The sequence below is a fragment of the Phalacrocorax aristotelis genome, chromosome 26 (assembly GCF_949628215.1).
Source record: "Phalacrocorax aristotelis chromosome 26, bGulAri2.1, whole genome shotgun sequence".
In the NCBI taxonomy this organism is placed as follows: Eukaryota; Metazoa; Chordata; class Aves; order Suliformes; family Phalacrocoracidae; genus Phalacrocorax; species Phalacrocorax aristotelis.
The window spans coordinates 3282412-3306716 of NC_134301.1; the positions used below are offsets into that span (position 1 = coordinate 3282412).

General features: G+C 49.0%; 2 protein-coding genes across 11 annotated transcripts in view; one reads left to right on the forward strand and one right to left on the reverse strand.

The window, feature by feature from the left end:
* Window positions 1-19096, reverse strand: part of R3HDM2 (R3H domain containing 2) — a 63112-nt gene extending 44016 nt beyond the window's left edge. For 4 of the 10 annotated variants that reach the window (XM_075075853.1, XM_075075854.1, XM_075075855.1 and 1 more), the window contains exon 1: window positions 7379-7522. In XM_075075853.1, the coding sequence (XP_074931954.1) occupies window positions 7379-7455 (77 nt within the window). In that variant the 5' untranslated portion in view covers window positions 7456-7522. Of the gene's footprint in view, window positions 1-6789; window positions 6806-7378; window positions 7523-14908; window positions 14992-19011 lie in introns of those variants that run through there. The other 6 variants (XM_075075856.1, XM_075075857.1, XM_075075859.1 and 3 more) reach the window with 6 other exon arrangements.
* Window positions 19097-19856: 760 nt separating this feature from the next.
* On the forward strand, window positions 19857-23513 carry LOC142048715 (inhibin beta C chain-like). Its single transcript, XM_075075868.1, has 2 exons — window positions 19857-20504; window positions 22124-23513. The coding sequence occupies exons 1-2, from the start codon at window positions 20159-20161 to the stop codon at window positions 22864-22866; spliced, it is 1089 nt and encodes a 362-aa protein (XP_074931969.1). The 5' UTR covers window positions 19857-20158; the 3' UTR covers window positions 22867-23513.
* Window positions 23514-24305: the final 792 nt, after the last annotated feature.

Genomic DNA, 24305 nt, shown 5'->3' on the forward strand with positions numbered 1-24305 from the left:
CAGACTGCAGGAGAGATTTGGAGAGCTGGCTGCCTAACATGACTCAACTTCAGGGTGCTGCCAGGTATACACCAAGTATCGGAGTTAAGGGATCAGCTTGGGCAGGGAACACTCTTAGGCAGATGCTACAATAACCACCACACATGGCGAGTCAAAGATCTTTCATAAGTCCTCCAGGCCACAGGCTTATTTTGTTTTGTTTTGCAGGAATGCGCATGCAGCAGAAAGACTTCTTTGTGTTTGGAGTCAGGAAGCAGAGAGGAGGAGAACTGTAGCACACTGCTGCCGGGAGCTACCTACTCTAACATGTCCTGTGAAAACAGCTCCATGAACATTTAGAACTAGAGCAGGCGCCCATGGAAAAGCTGAAAGCAGGAGACCACCAAGAATCCCCACAGCTGGGGCTGAAGAAAGGATGCTCTGGTCTTACTCATCCTTTTCATGGGGCACACAAATGGAAGAGAGGGAGAACAGACAGGATTCCTCATTGATACTATGATCACCTGAAAGATCTCTCCATAGAAGTCCTACAACCAGCATGTTTTGCTTATCAGGCCCAAGGTCTCCTCAGAAGAGGCCACACTAAAGGAAAAAGGGGTAGATTGAAGGGAGAAAAAGAATAGTGCCTGCACAGTGGAGACTCTGTTGCCAGAAAGTCACAAGTCAGAAACCCAGGCCATCAAGAACTCTGTCTCAATGGCTTCTACAACCTGAAGAGAGACAAATTTGGCTTATGCCCAAAATAAGCAAGATCCAAGAGTCAAGCCCCGGCCCACCCTGTCCTCGGTTCACTTGCTGCTGGGAATCAGTGTCACTCCAAGTGCTGCAGGAACACACACAAAATAAAGGCACCTGCTACTCTTACATACCCAGGACCTAAAACCAATGTAAGGACAGGGGTGGGGCTCCTGAAACTAAGAGAAACAATACAAGAACCCTTGAAGAAGCTTACGTGGCCTAAGAGAGAAGAATTTGGAAATTAGATAGTAAAGCAGAATAAGAACTTCACTTTGGAGCCTAGGAGCAAAAAACCAAAAGCAACACACTGCCCTAGATTTGGATTTCATTGGACTAAAGCATTTAGCTTGAGTTCCATTTTCACAGTGCACCGCAGAACACTGCACTGGTCAGTTGCTCAAAGACATACTGCTCACAGCAAGCTGCATCTATGGCACCTCAGCATTTAAAGAACATGCACTGCCCAGTCCCTTGCTCAACTGTTACTGGGACCACCTCACACTAAGTTCTACCCCACTTCAACCCTCCCCCCACTTTATGCCAAGGACATAAAGGCATAATAAACCTCATGTCACTAATGAGTCAGCACGCAGGAAAGTACACAATTGCTCCATGCCAGCAAGACATCCCCAGTGTGGGAGCTTTACATGCCACCGAGTGAATTTCCTAGTTGCAGACATTTCTGGACTGACCCTGCAAGGGGAGGCAGACAGAGCTGCCACCTCTGCTCTCCTGGACACCTCCCATAGCAGGGAAGTGAGGGGCACCCCTCTCCTCCAGCAAGACCCTTCCCTCCTCCTGTTTGACTGAAAGGATGGCAGTCTCCTCAGCTCCATTAGGAATAAAGTCCAGAAGGAGCAGGGATGCAGAGGAGTTAAATCCATCAGCTTGAAGTGACAAAACAAAGGCAAAAGAATACAGGAGAGCCAGAAGAAGAGGGGAGAAAGAGAGAGGGATAGCAGGAGAAAAATATAAATGCTGAGAGACACTCAAGAAAGAAAGGGGAAAGGGCAAATTAAGTTTAGTGAGTCGCCGCAAAAACCCCTCAGAGATGAAACCTTACCCACCCACTCCTTCTAAAGGCTGTGCTGCCATCTCTGATGGATAAGGGTGCCTGCACTGGATGTGGCAGGGAGGAACGGAGAAGGGTTTTAAATTTAAAAGAAATTACCATTTCCTACTAAGTAAAAATTAAACACTCCCCCACCAAGGAGCCTTGAGTCAACCTCAGTCATGCCCACAGTCTCTGAGGCTGTCTTCTCTGCACGTGCATTCACACACACATGCACGGAGGTGCCTTCTTCCTAGGCTGAAACCCATCTCCAGGCAGTAAAAAAGAATATTTATTTTGTTTTCTTTTTTAAAAAGGAGCCTCCCATTCAAAACTGGCTCAGCTGAGGATGTGTAATCATGGCAACCATCCCCTCTCTGTCTGCTCCAGCAAGGAGTATTAAACACACACAGATCTGAATGATCCTGCACTGGCACAGGCTACAATCAAGCCCCATCATCCCCTCCAGCCCCTCTCCAAGCTAAGGCTAGCGTGATTTGACATGAACCAAATCTGTCAATGGCTCAAGACAGACATGTGGGCAGTAATGAGCAGTGGAAAAAGCGTAGCACACTCCATTCAGCTCCAAACACTGATAAATAATTCAGTAAGAGAAATGCCGCAATACAGAGCACAGCACAGTTTAAAAATAGAACATGCGCTGATGCCAGAGGAATGGAGGGGAAGGAGAGAAAAGCAGAAAGAGGTGGCATGAACCAAAGCATCTGTGTCAACAAACTGGGCAGCTCATGGATGCTGCAGAAACCTAGCTCTACATATTGATCTCAGCAGATGTTTATTTGCTTACCCTTCAAACTGGGAATCTAAACCAATTATTATTAACATGGCAAAAGCAGCCTGGGCTACCCCTTCTGGATCGGAGCCCTGCAGCAAGGCGTATACCCCCCAAAAAAAGAGAAACAGCCTCCACACTGAGGAGCTTGCAGGAAGTACAGGTGGGAGTGTGGCAGCAGCTCTGCAGCAGCATGGGCACCAGCTGCCTGGTCTCCACGGTCAGGTTTAGTCCATTACCTGTGTGTCCTGCTCAGATGGGGAGCACACATACAGCTCAGATAATGGAGGCTGAGCTTTGAGAACTTATTTGGTACAATCTGTTTTCTATTGGGGGGTGAATGTGAAACGAGCACCAGTTGTTTCTAATGGGAAAGTTAGAGCCTTTATCAGCTGTTTTCTTCTAAATCCAGTTGCCTTAAATTCAGGCACTTCCAGTCATCATTCATAACATCAGTTGCTGGCCAACTGTCCCAACATTTATATCTCACAAAATTTAATGTACAAAAACATAAATATACTATACACACATCACCACCACCCCCCCGCTAGGCAACGAGCACAAAGAGCTCAGCAAACTGTTCTCTCTGGATTCCACTGCCCCTCCTGCATTAATAACTGCATGTTAAAAAAAAAAAAACCCCAAACCAAAACCCACCAAACCAACAAACTTCATGCTAACCTAAAATATTCAATGGCCTGAACACGCCACCTGTATTTTCACGGTGGGAATTATGGTGGGCATCAGGACACAGCAGAAGTGGTATAAGTAAGGTTAGAAAGGTCATTATCAGATCCAAGAGTTTCTCTTTTCAGCTGTAGAGCCTAATACATTTCACATTTACTGTTAATTACGAAGAAGCCTTGGTCACAGATACAACCACTTTATCCCTGTTTGCCATTGGGCTGCCCTGAAGAAAAAGATGGTCTTTCCAGGTTTTGCAGAACTTGTGAAAAAAGCTTTGACAGATGGCTGCTTTCTTCCCCTCCTTGCAGTTTCAAAAAATAACACCAGAAATCTCTCCCTGCTTTCTCGGGAAGGAGAGCAATGGCAATTTCCCAAGTACTTGTAAAAAAGGAAACTGCCACTAATAAGAAAATAGACTAATTTTTTAATAAGGAAAAATAAAACACTATCACGTACAGTTAGTTCAAAACCTAATAAATCTCCACACAGAAGAAGCTCTCCATATATATTTTGGGGTTTCCCCCCAAACACAAAAATTAATTATTGAAGATGTGAGGGAATAAAAAAAAAGGGAAGGTAAAAGGCCACCAAGAGGAAGTTCAATAGACAGACCTGATGCCTGCTTGTAAGGAACCTCAGTCTGAAAGAGGAAACTGTAAACAAGTGGCTCCTTGGGTTTCAGCAAAGATCTCACAAAAGTATATTTCGCGCTAAATTTGAGGGAAGGTGAACAAAACTGTGTTAGAGTCTTAATCACTGGAGCACTGCAAGCAACATCTGTCTGCTTCTCTGAAGGGCAATTTTAATGGAAATCTTGCCTAAAACTGAGTTGTTGCCTTCCTGTATTTTCATGTGGTCCTGTTACCTTATTTGACTACTAACGTAGTTTTAACTCACGATCACATTTAGCCTGAAATGTGAAATGCTGCTCAGAAGATGCTGAAAAGAGGCTTTAAAGCCCATCTTTCAATCGACCAGATTCTCCAGGAGGAGGCCCCCACCTGAGGGCACTGAGAAGAGGAATGAGCACTGGGCATCCTGCAAAGCCTCCTGCCTGCTTCAGCTGGAGGCAGCCAGGAAGAGCCTGTGTTGCTGCAGAACATGCACCTGCATTTACAAAGCAAATGCACAACTGCCACATTAGGTCTAATTTTAGGATTTTCCCTGCCTTGCCTCAAAGTTGAGGCTTTCACAGTCCTATTTACATGTTCTAAGAGCAGGGGTCACACACCGGCTGGTGTCAGCCTGTTATCAGACACAGAACTTGCATGCCTGCCACTGAGTGGCCATGAGTTATCCACAGAGTGGGTGATGCTGTTTTACAGCCAGTTGCTATTTCTGGAAAGCATCTAGTGTTACTTTACAGTACTAAAGGAAAATGTAATCAAAGTAGTCCAACCACTGTCTTGGGACCTACTAATTTTATGTACACTATCACAATTGCAGTTATGAAAAGAATAAGTCTCCCAACAGCCTCAGAATTTCTATTTTCTAAGTTTTGTCCATTTAAAATTTTGAAAAGCTCATAATGGGCACCTGAAGTCAATCCCACGTACAATGGACTTTCACATGTTAAAAAGCCATTTATGTCTCAGCCCAATTAGTGTATTGCTTGCTCAAGGCCACAGCAGGTTTGTCCTCCCAACCCCCCTCCTGCACCCCTAATGAAGAATTTTCCTGGATTACTTTTAGCCACCAATACTGCACCAGGGTTTCCCTCTGCAACACCTAACCACACTGTTCCTGAACAAGTTGTTACAAAGATGCTTCCCCTCCAAAGGGGAAAAAAAATATTATCACTCTGCATTTTACTAGTCCATTGGATACAAACTTAAAATTATCATAGAGAGTAAGCTTAAGAAAGACAGTGTGGCTTATAGAAGCGGAGGGCATGGCAGTGCTATAGGTTTCAATTCTGGGAAGTTTTTTCACTCCAGAGACACGCTATGCCTGTATCAGAGGCTCCTTAACCAAGTTTAATCGATCAGCCAGGGCCATGCTGTTACCAGGATACTTTTTTTTTTTTTGGGGGTGGAGGGGGTGAGGGGGGTAGGGGGAAGACGGGAAAAGAATGAACAACAGACAAACAAGGCTTATACAATTGTGCTGACCTAATTTGTGCGCATCTTTTACCTGTCCAACTAACACTTCAACACAGCAGCCACTGTGAGGGTACTCTGACAAAACAGCTAAAACCTCAATAAAAGCCTTGTGATAAGTAACTAGATAAAAAGAGAAGCTATTAATGCTCCCACTAGTGGCAAGATAGAGTCATGAGCTCAACCCTTAGCACAGAATCCATCCACAAGACACTGATCGTTAAGAAGTCAGGCTCACCAGTTCTGCCGCTCACTGAACAGTTCATTTATTCATATAATTACATTGGTACAACCCCCAGCATCGAGTCAGTTATAGGCCAGAGGTTCCATTATCCAAGTACCTTGTTCCCATAAGCCGCAGCTGTATCAGATGAAGCACATTTGTACCAATACAAACACAGCATCAGGCAAGAGGGCAGAATTGCTTTCACTGTACCAACACAGCAAAGCCACACTGCTTAGGTTGTTAAAATCCCACAGATACATCACATGTGTGAAAGCTGCAATTTTTGCCAGTACCACTTTCCCAGTTTTGGGGATCCATGCACTCCTGAGACCATGTCTGAAATGCACTCAACGCAGAGGGTTTCACGTACATTCAACCAGTGCCAACAAGGCAGACTCCGTGCCCCTGTTCAAATGAAGCCAAACAACCTCAGTCCCAGCCTGGTTTTGAAACTGAGCTGGGGGAGACACAGGGAAGGGGAGCTCCCTGCTTTTGGGCTATCATAGTTTTAAAGGGAAAAAGCAGCTCTGAGGTTGGAGCAACCACACCCAGTTACAGAGGCAGAACACAAGCACTTCTCTACATTCTCACCATGTTCTGGATCTTCATTCTCTTTTCTGTCCATGCTCTCCCCTGTCCCTCACAAGGTCAAATCACAACAGAAGGACTGGGCCTAAAGCACCTGTTTGTTTTGGTTTGGAGATGGGCAAGCAGGCAGGACAGGATCCTATTTCCAAATACACAGTATGCCTAAAGCCTCCCAAAAGAGGTCAGTTTCTGAGATACAGAAAACACCTTCTGTAATAAAGTAGCTCTTGTGTCTAAACTCAGCTCAGGAGAAATTGGTTTCTCAAAGAAAAGGATGTCAAAGCAATATAAAAATTTTAAAACTTCATTAAAAAAATACAAGCGAGCTGCTATAAAGAGTAGGCTGCATCTGCCCACACTCAATGATCATCACCAGAATTCACTGGGACGCAGCAGTGACTCAGCCTGCAGTACACGAAGACAGCTTGTGCTCCCAATACATAATGAAACTGGGCTTTATACAAAATCATAAATCTACATGCACCTCATTGGCAACACATATGCAGGGGAATCCCCGCACTGACAGACAGGCAGGGAATCATCAGCCCTTCCTCTTGCTGCTGCCCACACTCAGACACAAAAACGGCTCTGCAGAAGCACACCTCACCTTTGCTTCAATCCAGGAAGTAGGTCGTGCTGTCTTCCAGCTGGGTTTACTAGGACTTAGAAATCAAGAGAAGGTTCAAAGGAGATGGAGGAAAGCATGATGTATTTCAAGGGGGAAGGAAACTCTGGTCCTCAACTACATCCCACTATCCTTTCAAATGTCACCTCCAGCTCTTTAAAAAAAAAAAAAAGGATAAAAAGAAAGAGAAATCTCTGCATGGTTTTATATGATTAATCCATTCACGCAATGGAACAACTTATTTCCAGTAAAAATCTTAAGATATAAAATTACTGCAGTTCACCTCCTGACAAATAGCCACAAGGAACAGGATTGTACTGTTTACTCCCATAGTCATGCTGTCACATCACTTAAAAAATACGTTTCTCAGAGACACTTTCTGTGCTGGCCTCCAGAATGACTCCTTCATTCAGACATCATCAGCCTTTTCCTCAGAACAACCGCTAGCTCCTATGAAAACTAACTGATACAGAGGGCCACTCAGCAAATGAAAAAAAAAACAAAAACCAAAACTGTCCCATGGAATCAGCACTTCAGCAGCACAACGTATCTGAGTCATAAACCCTCATACCTGTTCACAGCAGGGCAGTGGCCTGTGAGCCAGGAAAGTGCAGGTCTCCTGGGCTCAGCTCTGCCTTTTGATGCCATCTGAGCCAAATAATTCCTTCCCTCTGTTCTTCAGATCATCCACTTGTAAAACAGGGATTAGATGCACCTACTCACAGTGGGGTAGAAAGGATTAATATATTAGTGCTGCAACCCCGGTTCTAGATCTCTCAATATGCGGTCACAGGTGGGCATGGGATCAGACGGGACAGGGGGTAGGACCAAAACAGCTTTATTTTTAGCCCCTGCTGTGGCACTGACAGGGAAGGCCTCCCTGAAGTTTGCCATGTCCCTTGTTCTATGTCTCAGTGCTTCTCCAAGCAGCTCTGGCTACCAAAGCACTTCGGACCTCCACAGGCTTCCTGCAGCACACACTTGCCTTGTGCTCCAGAACAGGGAACACACAGGGCAGCGAAGCTGCTATGAAACCACAAACTTCTCTCTGGATTGCCCACGCATAAATTTTACTTTGTGTAACACAGTGGGTACATGCCCTCTACTCCCATTTTTTTTTTCCCCCCATACCTGCACACTCCATATGAAGTCACTTAAGTGCTGACACTGTGAGGGAGAGAGAGAAAGATCTAAGTCTTCAGGTGAGCACTCTTGCTGCCCCACTGATTCTCATGTGGGAGGCACCTTTCTGTCCTGAGCCCGCCTAGTGCCCAAGTTGACAGAACTTGGTTCTGCACCTCGAGCTTCCAGTCTCTTCTGAGCTACAAAGCCTAGCAGACACAGCTTAACTCACTGCCACGCAGCTGCTCAGCAAAAACTAACAGCCTTTTTGTCCTCATTTCTGTTTTCACCACCTGGCGCCACCATTCCAGTTCCAGGATGGCTGTATTTTTAAAGACATGTCTAAAGCAGCAGCCAAAAGAGTTGGGGGAAAGAGGTTTTAAAGCCAAGTAGGTGATCCAGACAGGATCTCTCTCCTCCAGTGGGGTTCTGGCCTCACCACAGCATTGCCACATCCTGTTAATTTTGCCCACCGCTGTTCCACGTTCTGCCCGTACTTCCTGACATTATATTTCTCCAAATGGATGTATGTGAGAAGATTTATGAAGTGATGGGTAAGATCCTGCAGCATCTATAGCAGCGATAGGGTCTGTGCAAGTGCTCACTGTGAGTAGTCACTTTGGTTGTAGTCTTCCAAAAGAATTCACATTTAGGCCAGACTAACAAGAGCCTTCCAGTACTCAGTGGCTGATACAGGTAGCCAGTGGGATTCCCAAAGAGTTTTCATGAAGATTCAGAGTTAGGCACCTGCTACCTGTAGGAAGATCTCTGAGAGCCCGGGGTGTCAAATGCAAATTCAGCATCAACTGAAGGTGGGTTTGGGATGCTTTTGAAGATGTTACCCATTAACAGTAAATTTTGGTTTCCGTTAGCAGGCATACACACTGCTCAACTCACAACTAGGCATCCTCTGCTTACATAGCCCCTTTCCTTGCACGATCTCAAAAGCTTCCCTCCCCCACCCTCAAAGCAATTTCTCCTAGAGGAGAAATATTTTGTTGCACCCATTGTTCAGACTGACAGAACGGTGCGGCCACACACTGAACAAAGCCTAGGATACAGACTCCCGTTCCCTTTCTAAACACTAGCAATACTCCTCTGTTTTATAAAGAGACAATAATAATCAAATCAATAAGACAACAAAAAAGAAAGCGGAAGTGCTAAAATCAAAACACACGCTGTTGGCCAATCTCGTGTTCAGCAGGTCACCAGGATAACCCAGAGGTCTGACAGCAGCACGGCTCCACACCTACTTCTCACAGCCTTCCGTTGAAGGCAGAAAGGTCCAAGCTGTGAAGTTCTTGTGACATAATTCAGAAGCAAGACATGACATTGAGTCATCAATTCGACCTGTCACCTGAAACCAAGCTGTTGGGAAGCTTGCACTGGTAACAGACACATTAGTTGTTCTGTGTTTCTGTTTAACTTGGATTTAATAAAGCCTGTTGGGCAGCAGACACACGAGCTTATTGGAGGCCACCCCTCTCTGCTGCCTGGGGAGATCGGCAGTATTTGCCTTGAGTCTCACTGAAGTCTCTAGAGATCTATTTTGCCACAGCTCTACCTGGGCTACATTTATGGAATCAGTTGAAAAGCACGCAGTTCATTCTGACAGCTGCATTTTCATGTTGCCAGGCAGCCAATTTCTGAGTGATCCTAGAGCAGTTATCCAGAAAGAAAAAATAAACAGGATATACACTAGATCATCGATGGATCTAGGCATTAATGAACCAGATTACAAGACCCTACAGGAACTTGGCCAGGCCTCTGCAATGGTGCCAGAGTGGGTGAGGAAAGCAACCTTGTTTGGGACACTGTAACTAGCATTGTTCCATAACACTGGGCAAGCAGCAGTCTCTCTGTTGCCAACACTTTCACACATTAAGCAACATCAAATGCATTTTGAGTGTCTGATCACTGCTGAATACAGGGGTGATAGTAAGTCTCTCAGCTAGTTTTCCATAGACTCACCATGCTTGGTCTTCAGAGCTGGGGTATCTTAACAAAGAGATACGCAAAGCAAAACTTCTTGCTAGAGGAAGTTAACAGGTGGCACTAATTACTCCTAATTCACAGCCAAACCATCCCACAGATAAGCCAGGGGACAAGACTTTAGGCATAAAAAAGGAAAGAAAAAACCACACAAAAACATTTCAAACACTCTTTTTCACCTTATGTAAAGTGCTGGGAAGGATCAGCTAAAATTAAAGATTAATGCCTTGACACAAACCTGGCTGCTTGCTGGAAACAGAGTCTACCTGGTCATCAACTCTCTTTTTGTATTCCATTGCAAAAAGGAAGGTATCCCACAAATTATATCAGCTTTAAACTTCTTTCTACCACCATGCCTTCTCTCCAGAGCCATGTTCTAATAGGAATGAGGACACCATGCCACCACCAGCTGGAGGTGCTGAGATGTTGCATCCATCTGTGAAGTCCATCAAAACAAACAACATCCAAACATGAAGCACCTAGGTATCCAGGCCTTTCAACACCTCTGCAGTAAACCACAAACATACAGCAACAAAATAAATAATCTAATCACTCTAAATAGAGTGGTACCCATTTTTCCAACATTAACTTCCAGAACTATATGCTCTAAAAACCAGCAACAGTCACTTAAAGGGGGGGGTGGGGAAAGCAACTAGAGAGGCAAACTCAGTCTTTTGGTCATATCTGGCATCAGGAAGAGGAAGCCTTTATAACAGTTCATTCAGGCAGAGGTGGTGGTCAAAGGTCAGGACTCTGGGTTCTTTCCAGGCCCAGTCACTTCCATACCATGCTACAAGCTCCTTAACAGTACAGAAGTGTTACTTACACCTCATTGATTCCCAGGGCAACTGCTGTTCCTAAGGAACCAAGATCCTTAGTTGAAAGAAACTGGGAGAAGGACAATGGGTTATCAGAAACCAGCATTGACATAAGCTGGAAACAGCATCCAGACCCAAAACTAACTCTTCTACCTATTTAAGACTGACACTTTAGCCTCAGTTAGCGAGATGCAAATGTAGCATCAGCTGAAGTGCCGCCTTCCCTTGCCACAGACCCAGCAGCATTAATCATCATCGCCACTTATTTCTCTGACCTCTCCAAGTCTTTAAGATACACCACCACCTTCAGCTGCAGGCACTTCGAAAATACACAATTTAAAAAAAGGATTCAGACCAAGGTAAAATTTAAATTCACTTGGCCCACAGGGCTTATTTTGAGATCACATTTGGAGTACTGTGTCCAGTTTTGGGCCCCCCAATTTACAAAGGATGTGGAACTCCTTGAGCAAGTCCAGCGGAGAGCTACAAAGATGATCAGGGGACTGGAGCATCTCCCTTATGAGGAAAGGCTGAGAGACTAGGGTTTGTTTAGCCTGGAGAAGACAAGACTATGGGGGGATTTCATAAATACCTATAAATATCTGAAGGGTGGCTGTCAGGACGAAGGGACTAGGCCCTTTTCATTAGTGCCCAATGACAGGACAAGGGGCAATGGGCACAAGTTGGAACATACGAAGTTCCACCTCAATATGAGGAAAAAAAACTTCTTTACTGTGAGTGTGCCAGAGCAGTGGAACAGGCTGCCCAGGGAGGTTGTGGAGTGTCCTTCTCTGGAAACATTCAAAACCTGCCTGGATGTGTTCCTGTGCCCCCTGCTCTGGGTGTGCCTGCTCAAGCAGGGGGGTTGAACAAGATGATCTCCAGAGGTCCCTTCCAACCCCCACCATTCTGTGATTCTGCCCAACATTACACTTCCCTGCGAGGGCTATGTCAACAAGCAGAGAGACACAAACGTCTTCTGCCTTTTAGTCACTTTAGGTGCTGAAGAACAAGGTATAAGTTTTCAGATGCTACAGTCATGGTGAGCAGTTCATCATCATTTCAACAGGTATCAAGTAATTTTGTTGTGGGCTTTAATCTCTGCTGAGGCCTTTGGATCAGGCCACCAAAGTATGTTTGTGAAGAATGTAAGGCAAGGAACACCACATAGCTCAGGCATGCAGGGGAAGTACCAGAAGCACAGAATACTGACAAGATCATTTTATTAAGAGTTTATCTTTAGCCAAATAATAGCCTTTTCTAAAAGCCTTCAGCACTCAGGTGCCAAGCTGCATTTCCTGCCTGTTGCACCATTACACTGGACTTCCTGCTCCGAATTGCTCAGAAACCAGCAGCTTGCTGAGCAACACCAAAACCTGCTGTACTTGAGGAATGATTGAGGCGAGGGGAAAGGCAACTCCAAAACCTGCTCTGAAAGTTTCGATACATATGCTGCTGTACAGCCTCTTCGGCAGCCACCTCCTCCTTAAAAAAAGTTCTGAAAATGAGTACTGATCTAGGTGAAGTTTACTACTAAACAATGTAACAAGATGAAGTACGCTGATTCCGTGTGTATATACGTTTGCAAGCATCAGTGCTGGGACTACCTGGATGCATTCTTCACACTTGTCATACAACTCTGCCCATTCTGGCATGAAAGCACTCCCTCCTGATTCTAGGTAGGAATTATGCAATGACAAAATTACTTATAGTTAACATTTCTCCAATACACTAATTCTATACTTCATCGGTCAGCATATACTATATGAAGGAAGACAAGTAATAAAAGGGTAGAGAGATCGTAACTATAGAAGACAGCGTGGGAAATCCAGGCTCCGTTGTATCAGAGAAAGCTGTGGTTCACACATTGCATTTAGAATTAATTGGAGGGTAGAGCGGTGGAGGTGAAAACACCACCTGAAGAAAGGCTGAGGGAGCTGGGGTTTTTCAGCCTGAAGAAGAGGTGTCTCTGGGAAGACCTCACTGTGGCCTTCCAATAACTGAAGGGGGGTTATAAGAAAGATATAGACTTTTTACCACGGCCTGTAGCACCAGGACAAGGGTTTTATACTGAAACAGAGCAGATTTACATCAAATATAAGAATTTTTTTTACAGTGAGGATGGTGAGACACTGGGACAGCTTACCCAGAGAAGCTGTGGATGCCCCATTCCTGGAAGTGTTCAAAGTCAGTTTGGACAGGGCTTTGATCAACCTGACCTAGTTAAAGATGTCCCTGCCCATGGCAGAGAGGTGGATGAGATGATCTTTAGAAGGCCCCTTCCAGCCCAACTCATTCTGTTATTCTAAAACAATTTAAGCACTGAAGTTAAGCCTGGGACCAGTCCTACAGGCAGATTTTTTTTTTTGGGTAATTATTATTTTCTTAAATGGGTGATTTATACATCTTCCCCCTTAAAATGGAGTTTTAGAATAGCAGCACTGACACAATCTTAATTTTAGCAACACAAATGGCAACACTACTATAAGGGGAACCTGATACATCTGCACTCTGATAGGAGGATAGGATATCACAGGCAGAATAAGAGGTACTGCATAACAGCTGGAAGAAGTGATTTGACATGGACATTCTCCACCGCTCTGATCCACAGGTCAGCAGTGAACAAGAGGGTCTGCTTTTCCCACAGCCAATTCCTTGTCATCAGTATAGCAGTTGACCAGGCTCCTCTATTCCCTCCAAGCCTTTTTAAAGCCTGCTACAGAAAACCTGTGATAACTACAACAGGGACATGCAAGAAAACAAACATTTATTCCGTTTCTGTGAAACTGAGCAACGCTGCCACCCCTTCTCCCAACACTAACTACTCTAGGCAACAGCAGAATCCTGGGTCCTCATTCAACAGTTTCTCAGCCACAGAGACAGTGGCTACATGTAGTTTGGGAAGTTCTCTGGGACTTGCTTCCTTATACGTCCGTCTTACTTGAGTGGATGCTGGCTTACTCCCAGGCCTTAGCTGTTACTTAACTAGAACACAACATTCAAAGTTGCAATGGTTTAACTCAAGGGGTAACATAACACCTGATATTAGTCAGGTCAGTGCAGCTTTGCACATATATAGTACACCATTCTAAACCTTGTTTGCTGGGTTTAGCTCATACTTGTCACACAAGCCAAAAAAACATATGCAGCACCATGCCGTTTAAACCAGCTACATCACGTTTCTAGTTAGACGTGATGCAGAGCAGTGCAGTCAAAACACACTGGCGCTGCTCTCAGCCACAAGAAAAACTCAAAAATATAAGCCCAGAATAACCAATTCTAAAATATTCACCTAGCAGCGACTCTGTAGGGAGCCTGGAGCAACTGTTTATACAGAGGAAGAAATACTCTATTTGCCCCAATAAGGGATTAACTTCAGCTGTCAGCATAGCACACAGTTCCGCACACCACACAGCAGGCTGCTGAGAAAGGCCCTAGGTAACGCTGGAACCAGAAAAACAGTGCTAGTTTTATGTGACCACAGTGCCTGGGAAATTTGGATTGTGTCTGGGACACCAAGAAGCACCACCACATGAGTGGTACACAAACAGACCAGCTTCCTCCAGCATCTGAGCAAAAGCTGATCCACAGGTATCTAACAAATTCTCATGTTGCCACTCACAGGACGTAACGGGCCACAGTCTGCTATAAGATGCATTATGTTCTGGCAAGCTGGACAGCTAGATTTAGCATCTGCTTCTTCCAGCCCAATGACTAGCACCCTGGGAGACTGCAGATCCTGTCCCAAAACAGCAACAAACAATGAAGATACTTGAGAAGAAACCTGTGAAAACTAACTAGTTCCTTTAATTCCACTCTGCTGAATGGGCTACTAGCCTAGATACTTGACCCTCACCGGTCAGGTGACTGCAGCTCAAAGCAGCACTTGACTAACTAGCATTATACATCTCTGAATGGAGAGAAAAACAGCTATGCCACAGAATATAACTTCTCGGTTTTGATCCTAGGAAGGTCCAAGCAAAGAAAGCTACTGAAACTCAGCCAAAGAGGAGGGCAATGCTATGAACCATCGTCCAATACTGTTAAATCATTCCAGGTTTCATCTTGTTCATGCTATGGAGGCACCTCCAACTGTCCCTTAGGAATCACCCTGCAAAAGCTGCGATGTCTGGTAACTAAGGGATCAGTTGGCTCCATATCCTACTCACCTCTAGGGCAGCAGCCCCCAGTCAGTCCCCACTCATGAGCAGGGGGAGAGATAAGAGAAGGGACCATATCCAAGTGATGTTTCTCTTTCACAAACGGCAGTTCATTTGGGAGCCTTAATCCAGCTCCTCAAAAGCCAGGTGGCTGTCTCCAGCAAAGCATCATCATTGCAAGCAACCTGTTGAGATCCATCCTCACTTGTGCAATCCCTGGAGTCTGGAGTAATGGTTTACTATCCAGTGAAGCTGCCATCAAACATCACACTTTGCCACCTTGGTAGACAGAGAAGAAAATCCATCTTTTCTCATCATCTAGTTTGTTCCATTAAAAAACAAAACACATATATTTGTAAACACACACAGAGGAATAAGTTTCCAAAGTTTTCTATGCAGATACAATCTGTCTTTGCATTCCAAAGAAACAAGAATGAACAGCAGGAAGTATGTTTAACAGCTCATTGAAAATACAAAGAGCTGTGGATGGAGAGGGGAGTAAGAATGGAGAAGGACCCTAAAAGAACATCTGTTGGGAAAAAAAATTCAGCAAATCACCTGCGAACTACTGAAATGCCATTTAATCAAGAAGAACGATTACAGCAAGCATACCTGGTATGATTTAATTGAGAATTTCCAGCACAAATTCAAGGATAAGGACACAGAGGTTACATCAGTCAGCCTTAACAGGCTATAGGTAGCAAACAGGATAGAAATAAAAGAGAAGGGAGCATTAGGAATCAGAACTATTTGGCTTAACCATGGGGAACCAGCTCCCAGTTCTCAAAAGGAGACAGAGAACAGGATGAGGCAACAGATAAGACAAGATTCTCAACAAATACCAGTGACAGAAAACCAAACTGAGGCTAGCCATGTGTGGTACTTCTCTGTAGGCTGCCAGCAGGAAAAGGAGCACTGAGACAGAGATTTAGAATCCTCCATGCAGAGGAAAACCACCCTAGCACATGCCAATGACCTGGGATATCTGCGGCCTACAGCACGCTCTCCTCTATAGTATCCATTCTTTGTAACACTAGCCATTCTTCTTAACACAGCTGCCAAGCACCAGAGCTTGGCAATATTTCCAGCTCCCCAAGCAGGTTATCGCCCTTCATCAGGTCTTCTTTCCAGCACTTCTCTTCCCCAACCGTGTGGGTTCCTTACACTTTTTAAGCTTTGACTTTGCTCCAAAAATGAAGACAGACAGCATTCTGCCCCTACTGAACAACACATCGAGGATTACCAGCAGCTCTGCGTTTCCAGCTCACGTCGCATCTGAACCCTCTTCAGCAGAACAGTTCAGATTCTAATGGATCACTTCACATGCACAGAGGCCGCAAAAGCAGCAGAGGCTATAATAAACTCAAGGTTTCTTTATACTCGCAATTACAGTGGCATCCTTGAGCTCTAAGGAAAATACAGCCTGTCCTGGAAAGTTGGAAGCTTGGCACTTCTGCCAGAAGCTTGCCTAGTGTTCCTTGCAATGAAGCTCTTTCCCTTACCAATCCTACTACAACAGCACACCTAGCTGCATTATCAGCATACATGGCCAGAAATACACTTTGTTTTTCCATACATCTTTGGTCAATACTGAAGCATCACAAAAGCATACAAAGAACAGGCAGAGATAAAGTAGTTGAGCTCAGCTTTAAGCACTCAGGAAAAAAGCTAATGCATTTCTGGGATGATCAGTCTCTATGTTAAGAAGATACCTACAAGCAACAGGGCATTCAGCTTAGACAAATGCATTGAGTAGGGTGCTTGATAGTGTCTACAAGCTTGTGAATCAGCTCCCAGGAACAGGGATCAGTTCACCCCTCTGAAAAATCTAACACCTGTTTTTGGGCACAATTACACTATGTGAAACCATCGCAGACAGATCTCAGATAAAAAAATGCAAGGGAGGTGGGATGATCATCCGTGTCACATTTTAACTGAGATACAAAACCAGAACCAATGTGCGAGAATTTTAAATTCCCCAAGGGGTCACAAGTCAGTGTTCAGGAATGAACTGCGAGGATTCTGGTGACGCTCCTCCCCACATTTTTTTTTAAATTATTGATTTTTTATTATGAGCAGGGAAATGCCCAACAAGGAACACTTCACAGTGCAGGGGGTTACTGCGTGTAGCACTGCTGAAGGGCAGAAAAGTACAAGAACGTAAGCCTTATGTTCAAACGAAAATTCAAGGCAACATCTAGAATTGGCCTGTACAGCCAGCCCCGATGTCCTGACCACTACATCTTCATTGCTTTTCATAGATAAGCTAACTGTAGTACAGGTCAGCCAGGCTCACTGAGATATAGCACACTTACTACAGTGAACAGTCAACCCGAGACTGCATGGGAAACAGGTGAAGACATGCCAGAGAAGGGCATATCCTGGGACTAGTGAAATAAGAGGGATCTTACACCAAACCCTGTGCAGGACAAATAAGTTGGAATAAGTCAAAAGGACACGTCGGTAGCAGAAGCAAGTACAGACTCTAGAGAGAAAAAAGGCAAATAAGGACTTTAACAACAAGTTCAACCTAACAAAGAGCTGGAACAGCTGCTTATTTAAGGAACAATCAGTAATAAAAGAGACAGCAAAAAACCATCAGGGTCTGCAAATCACCCTCAATGAGCCAGTTATGAACTGGCTAGACCCTTGCCCACCATTTAAGGAGCTGGCGCGGTCTTTGCAAAGCACTCCCCCAGACCCGTGGTGCCCTTTTGAAAGGCAAACCCCCTCCTATAAGCAATTTCTGAAAGAAAAAGCATCATCAAGCCCTTTATAAAAACTGAGACCAGTGCAGCAGCCTAGGCCTGAGCTCAGCTTTCTCGGCCATTTCAAAACAAAAAGAAAGAGGCCAGAAAGAACAATGCCTGGAAACCAGAAAAGTTTGCCATGTATGAAAGAGATAATCTAAATCAAATTCTAAAGGAAATAAGGGAAGGGATTAAAAAGGATTCACAAAATGAGTGACAGAAGAGAGGTAACAATCCACCAGCTACATCTATCTACACACTGCATCAGGGGCTCAGAAGGACCACCTCTGTCAGACCATTTCATACATATCGGAGGAAGACTAAGTAATATCAACTTACCTGTGAAACTTACTGGCAGGAGTCAGAGGCTACTGTGACACTCAGACAGACAGCCCAAACATCTATGTGTACCCAAAAAAAGCTCTGTGAAGATTTAAATTTGTCACAGGGCAAAGACCACTGAGCCACAAAAAACAAAACAACCCTTCCACGTATCCCATTAGTGGCCTACACAGCCCCTCTGAAATCCTTCCTGAACATGCTCCAACCAAGCCAAGAGTCAACTAACTCTCCAGCATTTCCACTCCTGTTGTTAAATGCAGCAGGGCCCCAGAAATCAGAAATGTTTCCAGGAAAGTATTTCCAAGGAAAGACGCTGTCTATGAGGATACCAGAAAACCGTTTTGCGCTTCCCTGGAGCTAGAACGGGATGCCTGGCCACCGAGGACGTGAGGCCTCCTCTCCCACCTGTTGCTCCCCTTTCTCCTTAGTCTCTTGCAAGTGCTGCACCGCACGCAGAGAGCTGGGGAACGAGACGGCCACAGCAAGCTCAGGCACCCGGGGAATTGCACAGGGAAGCCCCCTGTATCCAGGCCAGCCAGAGACGCACAGGGCAGGGAGCACCCGGCCACCATGTGCTCCGCAAACTTGCCAAGGCAAGCGGCCCGCTACGAGCTCTTCCACGCACCGACACCGCAGCGAGCCCCGTAAGCCCCAACGGCCAGCAGCACCCGGAGATGGTGGAGACCCGGCCGGACGCCACCGCCGAGCGCTCCCCCGCGCGGGGCAGCCCAGAGGCACGCACCGCCCCCGGCGCGCCCTGCCGGCCCGCCGGTCCACGGCGGCGGGGCCCGGGGACAGCCAGAGCCAGGGCCGCGGCCCCCGCGGGGACGAAGAAAGGAACGAGGACGCGGGGAGCACAACACAGGCGCCTTCCCCGCGAGCGGCGCGTTCCCGCCCGGCCCGGGGGCACTGTGACCGCCCGGCCGGCCCCGAGGAGCCCCCGACCCGCACCACCCTGCCCGGCTCGGGCTCCGACCCCAGCCCCGGCCCTGGCCCCCGCCCCCGGCGGAGCGCACTTACCGGGCCGCGCCGGGCTCTGCGCCGCGGGGCCGCCGCCGCCGCCGCCGCCACCACCCCGGGCCGGGCCGGGCCTGGGCCAGCGCGGGCCGCCCGGGCGGGGCGGCGGAGACGGCGGGCGGATGGGGGGATGGGGAGGGAAGGGGAAAGGAAGCCGGAACGGGGGGAAAAAAGGGAAAGAAACAGGAAAAAAAAAAAAAGGGAAAGAAGCGGCGGGCCCCTCCCCCGGCGGGCGTGCGCGCGCGTCACCGCTCCGTGCGCGCTGCGTCACCATACCGCGCCCGCCGTGCGCCCGTTGTCGTAGCAACCCCCAGGACGCGACACCGTGGAAGGCGGGCGGGAGGCGGCAGCTCCCCCTAGCGCGGCGGAGGGCGCAGCGCGGAGCAGAGACCTCTGCCGCCATTCGTGGGCGGAGTCAGCTTGCGGCCCCGCCCTCATGGTGAGAGGCGGGCCCGGGGGCGGGGCTGACGCTGCGCCGGTCCCGCGGCCCTTCCGTCCGGCGCGCGGGGTTCCGGCTCTGCGGCGGGGGGTGCGGTGGGGGGTGCGGTCAAACCACGCCTGGGCATTCCCCATCTGCCGGGGGACCCCGCCCCGCCCCGCCCCGCCTTGCACCGCGCCGCAGGGGGGCCCACACTGCGCCCCGGGCATGCCCCGTCACCCCGGGGGCCCAAGCCGTACGAGATGGCCCCTGCCATCTGCTTGGGTGCCCACCCCTGGGGTGGGCAGCAAGGCAAGACCAGGGTGGCCTCCCATGGCCGGAGCAGGTTGCTCAGGGCGAGCCCCAGCAGCCCCGAGCAGCCTCCACCGAGTGGGCAGCCCTGGGCTGAGGTCCTGAGCAGGAGCACTCTCCGCCCAGGTCCACCTTAACCTCAGGCGAGCTGCGGCCCGGCTGTCCCGTGCCCAGGAGAGGCTCCTGCAGGATCACTGGGGCGTTTATCTTGCCCGGGATCAGCCAATATTTGTGGCCACGTCAGGAGAACGAGCCCTTCCTTGTTCTCTGCTCCTGCAGAGTCCAGTGCTGCCGTCCTGCTGCCGTGCTCTGCTCTCCCAGCACCAGGGCTGCTGTCCCAGTTTGACTTTGGCTTATTGGACAGTCGGAGGAACACTATCAGCTGAGACCCCCCAAAGCTGTCACCTTCTGGCACCAGAGATGTCAGCCACGATGGCTTTCCTACTCCTGAGCCTTCTGAGGATGGTGGCTCCCAAGGGAGTGTGGTGCCCAGCCTGTGGGCTGGCGGCCCTGGCGCCCACCACACAGCGGGATGTCCTCATCGCACTGGCAAAGCAGAGCATCCTCTCCAAGCTCCGTTTGCCAGACAGGCCCAACATCACTCATCCCACATCCAGGGAGGCCTTGCTGACTGCCCTCCACAGGATGCGTGCGCAGCACACGGACATGGCCGTCTCTCCAGGGATGCCCCAAGACAGCAGCATCCCACACCTGCGTCCTGGGATGGGTGTGCAGGAATACGAGATCTTGAGCTTTGCCGAGTCAGGTCTGTTCAGACCCTGCATCCCATGGGCACGTGGGATGGGCCCTTTGGTGGGGGGCACAGAGGGAAGGAAGGTCTTGCCTGGGGGAAGGTAGTGAGAGGCTTCTTCCTCTGCACGGGCATTTCAGAAGCTCTGCACAGGGGCATCACGCTCCTGCAAGCAATGCCATGCTATGCACCGGGCCAGTGGGCACACTGCTGCTGGAAGGAGTAACAATGAGAGGCTCTATACCCAGAACCTTTGCATCCACATCCCAAGCTTACCCCAACCAGCTGCCCCTCACCACAGGCAAATGAAAGCTCTACTGAGGCTCCAGGGCCGCTCTCATTTATCTATGGGACATGTTGAGGCAGGGGGGGTGGGTGCAGGAGTAAAGATGGACTGCTGTATCATGAGAATTTGTTGTCCATTTCTGTTAACAGTCCCCACTTGTGCTAGAGGTGGAGGGGTGAGATGTCCATGTTTTTCAAAACATAATTTTAACCCTAGATTCCTCATCAGCTCATAGTGTATATGTGGACTTAGGTCTCCAAAGCCCATCTGCTCCCCTCATTCAGCTGCTTCTCCACTTCCTACCCAAAGTGGTAGGCTGCCACATTTCACTCCAGAATCAGCTGCATTCCTAGGAGGAGAGAGCTCCCCAAAACATGCTCAGGGGTCTTGACAAGTATCACTGGGAATACAGGGGCCTGCACCCCACACTTTTCCCAGGCCAATGCAGCCTTCTTTTGGAAAGGAGCAGAATCCTCTGCTCCATCCTGCAGAGCATCTTTCTGCAACATCACTTGCCCAGCCCAAACTGCTGCTTGGTGAGGTGTGGGGGGGACACACTCCCCTTGCAGCCCTTTGTGTGGTTTGCATCGCTGCTGTGGGATAGTGAGGGCTTGCTGCGTCCTCTAAGACCTCTGGGAACAATGCTCCTCTGGAGTACATTGTGTTCCCGTACATGAGGACAATGGGGAGTTGTCTCCTGGCTCGGTGGAGTGTCTGCTGGAAGCGGAAGAGCCGGCATGAGCCACAGGGCTGAGTCCAGTCTCTCGCTCCACTGCGCTGAGCCAGACCACAGAGGAGGGGGATTGTATCCTCACGGGCAGAGCTGTGCCAAGGAGCCCAGCGCTGGTCCCACGGTGTCCATCAGCCCTTCCTTCACGAGGAGGAGAGGCAGCTCTGCAGCCTCAGCAGCAGCAAGGGTGGGACATGCTGGAGCAATGTCAGGTGATGGTTCCAGCCATAGAAAGCAGAGGTCGTCCTGGAGGTGCAAATCAGCATGACTGCCTTAAATCCAAGGCTGGTTTAACACAGCCAGATAACCTACTCTGAAATTCTCCAGCAGCCTCACTGATGTCAGTGATGTCAGCAGCCTCGGGATGTCAGGCCAGAGGAGGTGGAACCAAGCCGGGTTGCTGCATTCAGCACCAGGCCCAGATGCTACTGCTTTAGAGTGGCATCAGAAAGAGAAGCAGCAGCAGTACAGGGAAGTGGGGGCCCCTTGACACCTTTATGTACTGCACCCTTCTCCCTGGTTTGGATATACCTCTCATTTGCTCCAACTCTGTGCCCCCAGCTGGGGGAGCCCCCTCCTCCCTTCACCTCCTGACTCTGCTTTTGGTTCTGTGCACAGGGTCCTCTACCTCCCGCAGCGTTCGCCTGCTCTTCCGCTTCACTGGGGAGCTGGCTGGGAGCACCGAGATCCTGCAAGCCACCCTCTACTTCTTCTGGGCAGTCCCCGGCCCTGGGACGCAGCCTGTCACTGTCAGACTCTTGAAGCCAGACCTGATGGGGCTGAACACGACTGTGGTCAGTGAGACACAGCTGGAGGTGCAGAGGGCTGGCTGGGCCACACTGGACGTGGGCCGAGCTGTCCAGAGCCTCTTTGGCCAAGGGAGCCAGAGGCTCATTGTGGAGCTGGAGGTGTCAGAGGACTGGGGAGCTCCCGTTCTGGGTGGCCACAGGGATTCCCACTGGCCATTTGTGGCAGCCCAGGCCCGGGCCAGGACACCCCACCGAGTCCAGCGGCGTGGCATTGATTGCAGTGGGGACTCTCGGATGTGCTGCCGCAAGGAATTCTTTGTGGATTTCAAGGAGATTGGCTGGGAGGACTGGATCATACAGCCGGAGGGATATCACATGAACTACTGTGCGGGACTCTGCCCCCTGCACATGGCTGGCATCCCTGGCCTTGCCGCCTCCTTCCACACTGCTGTCCTCAACCTCATCAAAGCCAATAACGCAGACGCAGCTGTGGACTCATGCTGCGTGCCCACGCAGCGTCGCCCCCTCTCTCTGCTCTACTATGACCGGGACAGCAACATTGTCAAGACTGACATCCCCGACATGATTGTCGATGCCTGCGGTTGCACCTGACTGGCTACCTGAGGAGGCAGGAGGGCAGGACCTGTGCTGCACAGGGATCCCCTCCTCCTGGCCCATCTCTGGCAGCGTGAGACCTGGTGAGCTGCTGAGAGATGGGAACCCTGCCAAGGTGTTTTCTCCTCCTGAGGCTGAAGTATCAAAGATGATGCTGAATCAGATGATGCAAGTCCTCTCCTCCCTCACCTTCCACACGGCTCTCTTCCCCCTTCAGATCTGCCCATGGATTCCTCTCTGCCCAAGAGCCATGGCCTCTGAAAACAGCTCGTGATGGACACTAGACCCTTCTGCCTGCAGAACTCTGCAGATCACGACTCCTCGGGCGGCTCAGGGCAGCCCCGGCTCGCCCTGCTGCTGGTCCCAGACCAAGGCCATGGTGCAGCCCTCAGTGCTGCAACATGAACATGTGCTCTTCAGGTAACAGGTCCCAGCAGCGGCCACCTCAGGAGGAGATAGAAGCTGAAAAGATGCTGGGAGATGGCTAGGCCAGAGGGGAGAGGGCCGTCCATGGGGCCCCACTCCTCAGCTGGACATAAGGTTGAGGGGGCTGAGGAAGGGGAAATTGATCCCAGTGGGAGGAAAGTGTCTCCTTCTCCAAGCATCCCAGCTACCTGGTATTAAATAAAAGTCTCCCAGCTGTAGTGTGCACATGTATGTGTACGTATATGTGCAACCCATCATTAGCTAGTACATCTTCCATCTCTCCCCAAGGTGCAAGGTGGCAGATGTGCCCTAGCACGTACAGCCCCAAGATAGCACAGAACTGATCCACTCTGCCATGTGCAGTCCTCTTCTCACCAACGACTTGGTTATAAAACCCAGGCAGCAGGGTTGGGCATCCACCACCAGGATGCACTGTTCCCAAAGACTGTAGTGCTGCTGGCCCCTACAGCTCTCATGCTCTCTGCCCCTTGGCTGCCTTTCCTGGGGCGATGCAGAACCCCTGACTTATCTCAGCCAGGTCCAGGACATGGCATGGGAGCCCCCGGACACGGGGGGCTTGTGATTCCCACTGGGGAAGGCACCATTATGTGGTTGGGCCAAATTTTCCATTCCAGCAAAACCGTCTGTATTTGGCCATCCTTGTCCCAAGTCAGGACAAAACTGAGCAACTCTTCTCCCTTTTAAAGTGGACAGAGACTGCCAGGCAAGACTGCCAAAGTCATAGTTCCCAGGACACCCACCCTTGCCTAGAACCCCATGCCAGTTCCCTCACTGGGGAGCAACCTCTCGGCACGTCTCTGGCCCGTGGCCTGGGGCAGCTGCCCCCTTCGCTGCCCCTCACCAGCCTGGCTGACAACAAAGTGGGACATGTCAGTGCCGTGAGAGCTGGGGGCAAAGGGCGGCTCTGACACATCAGCCCCATTACGTAATCTCGTGTTACCGTTTCTCCACTGCTTCCCACATGTCCCCCATGAGACGGTGCTGGGAGA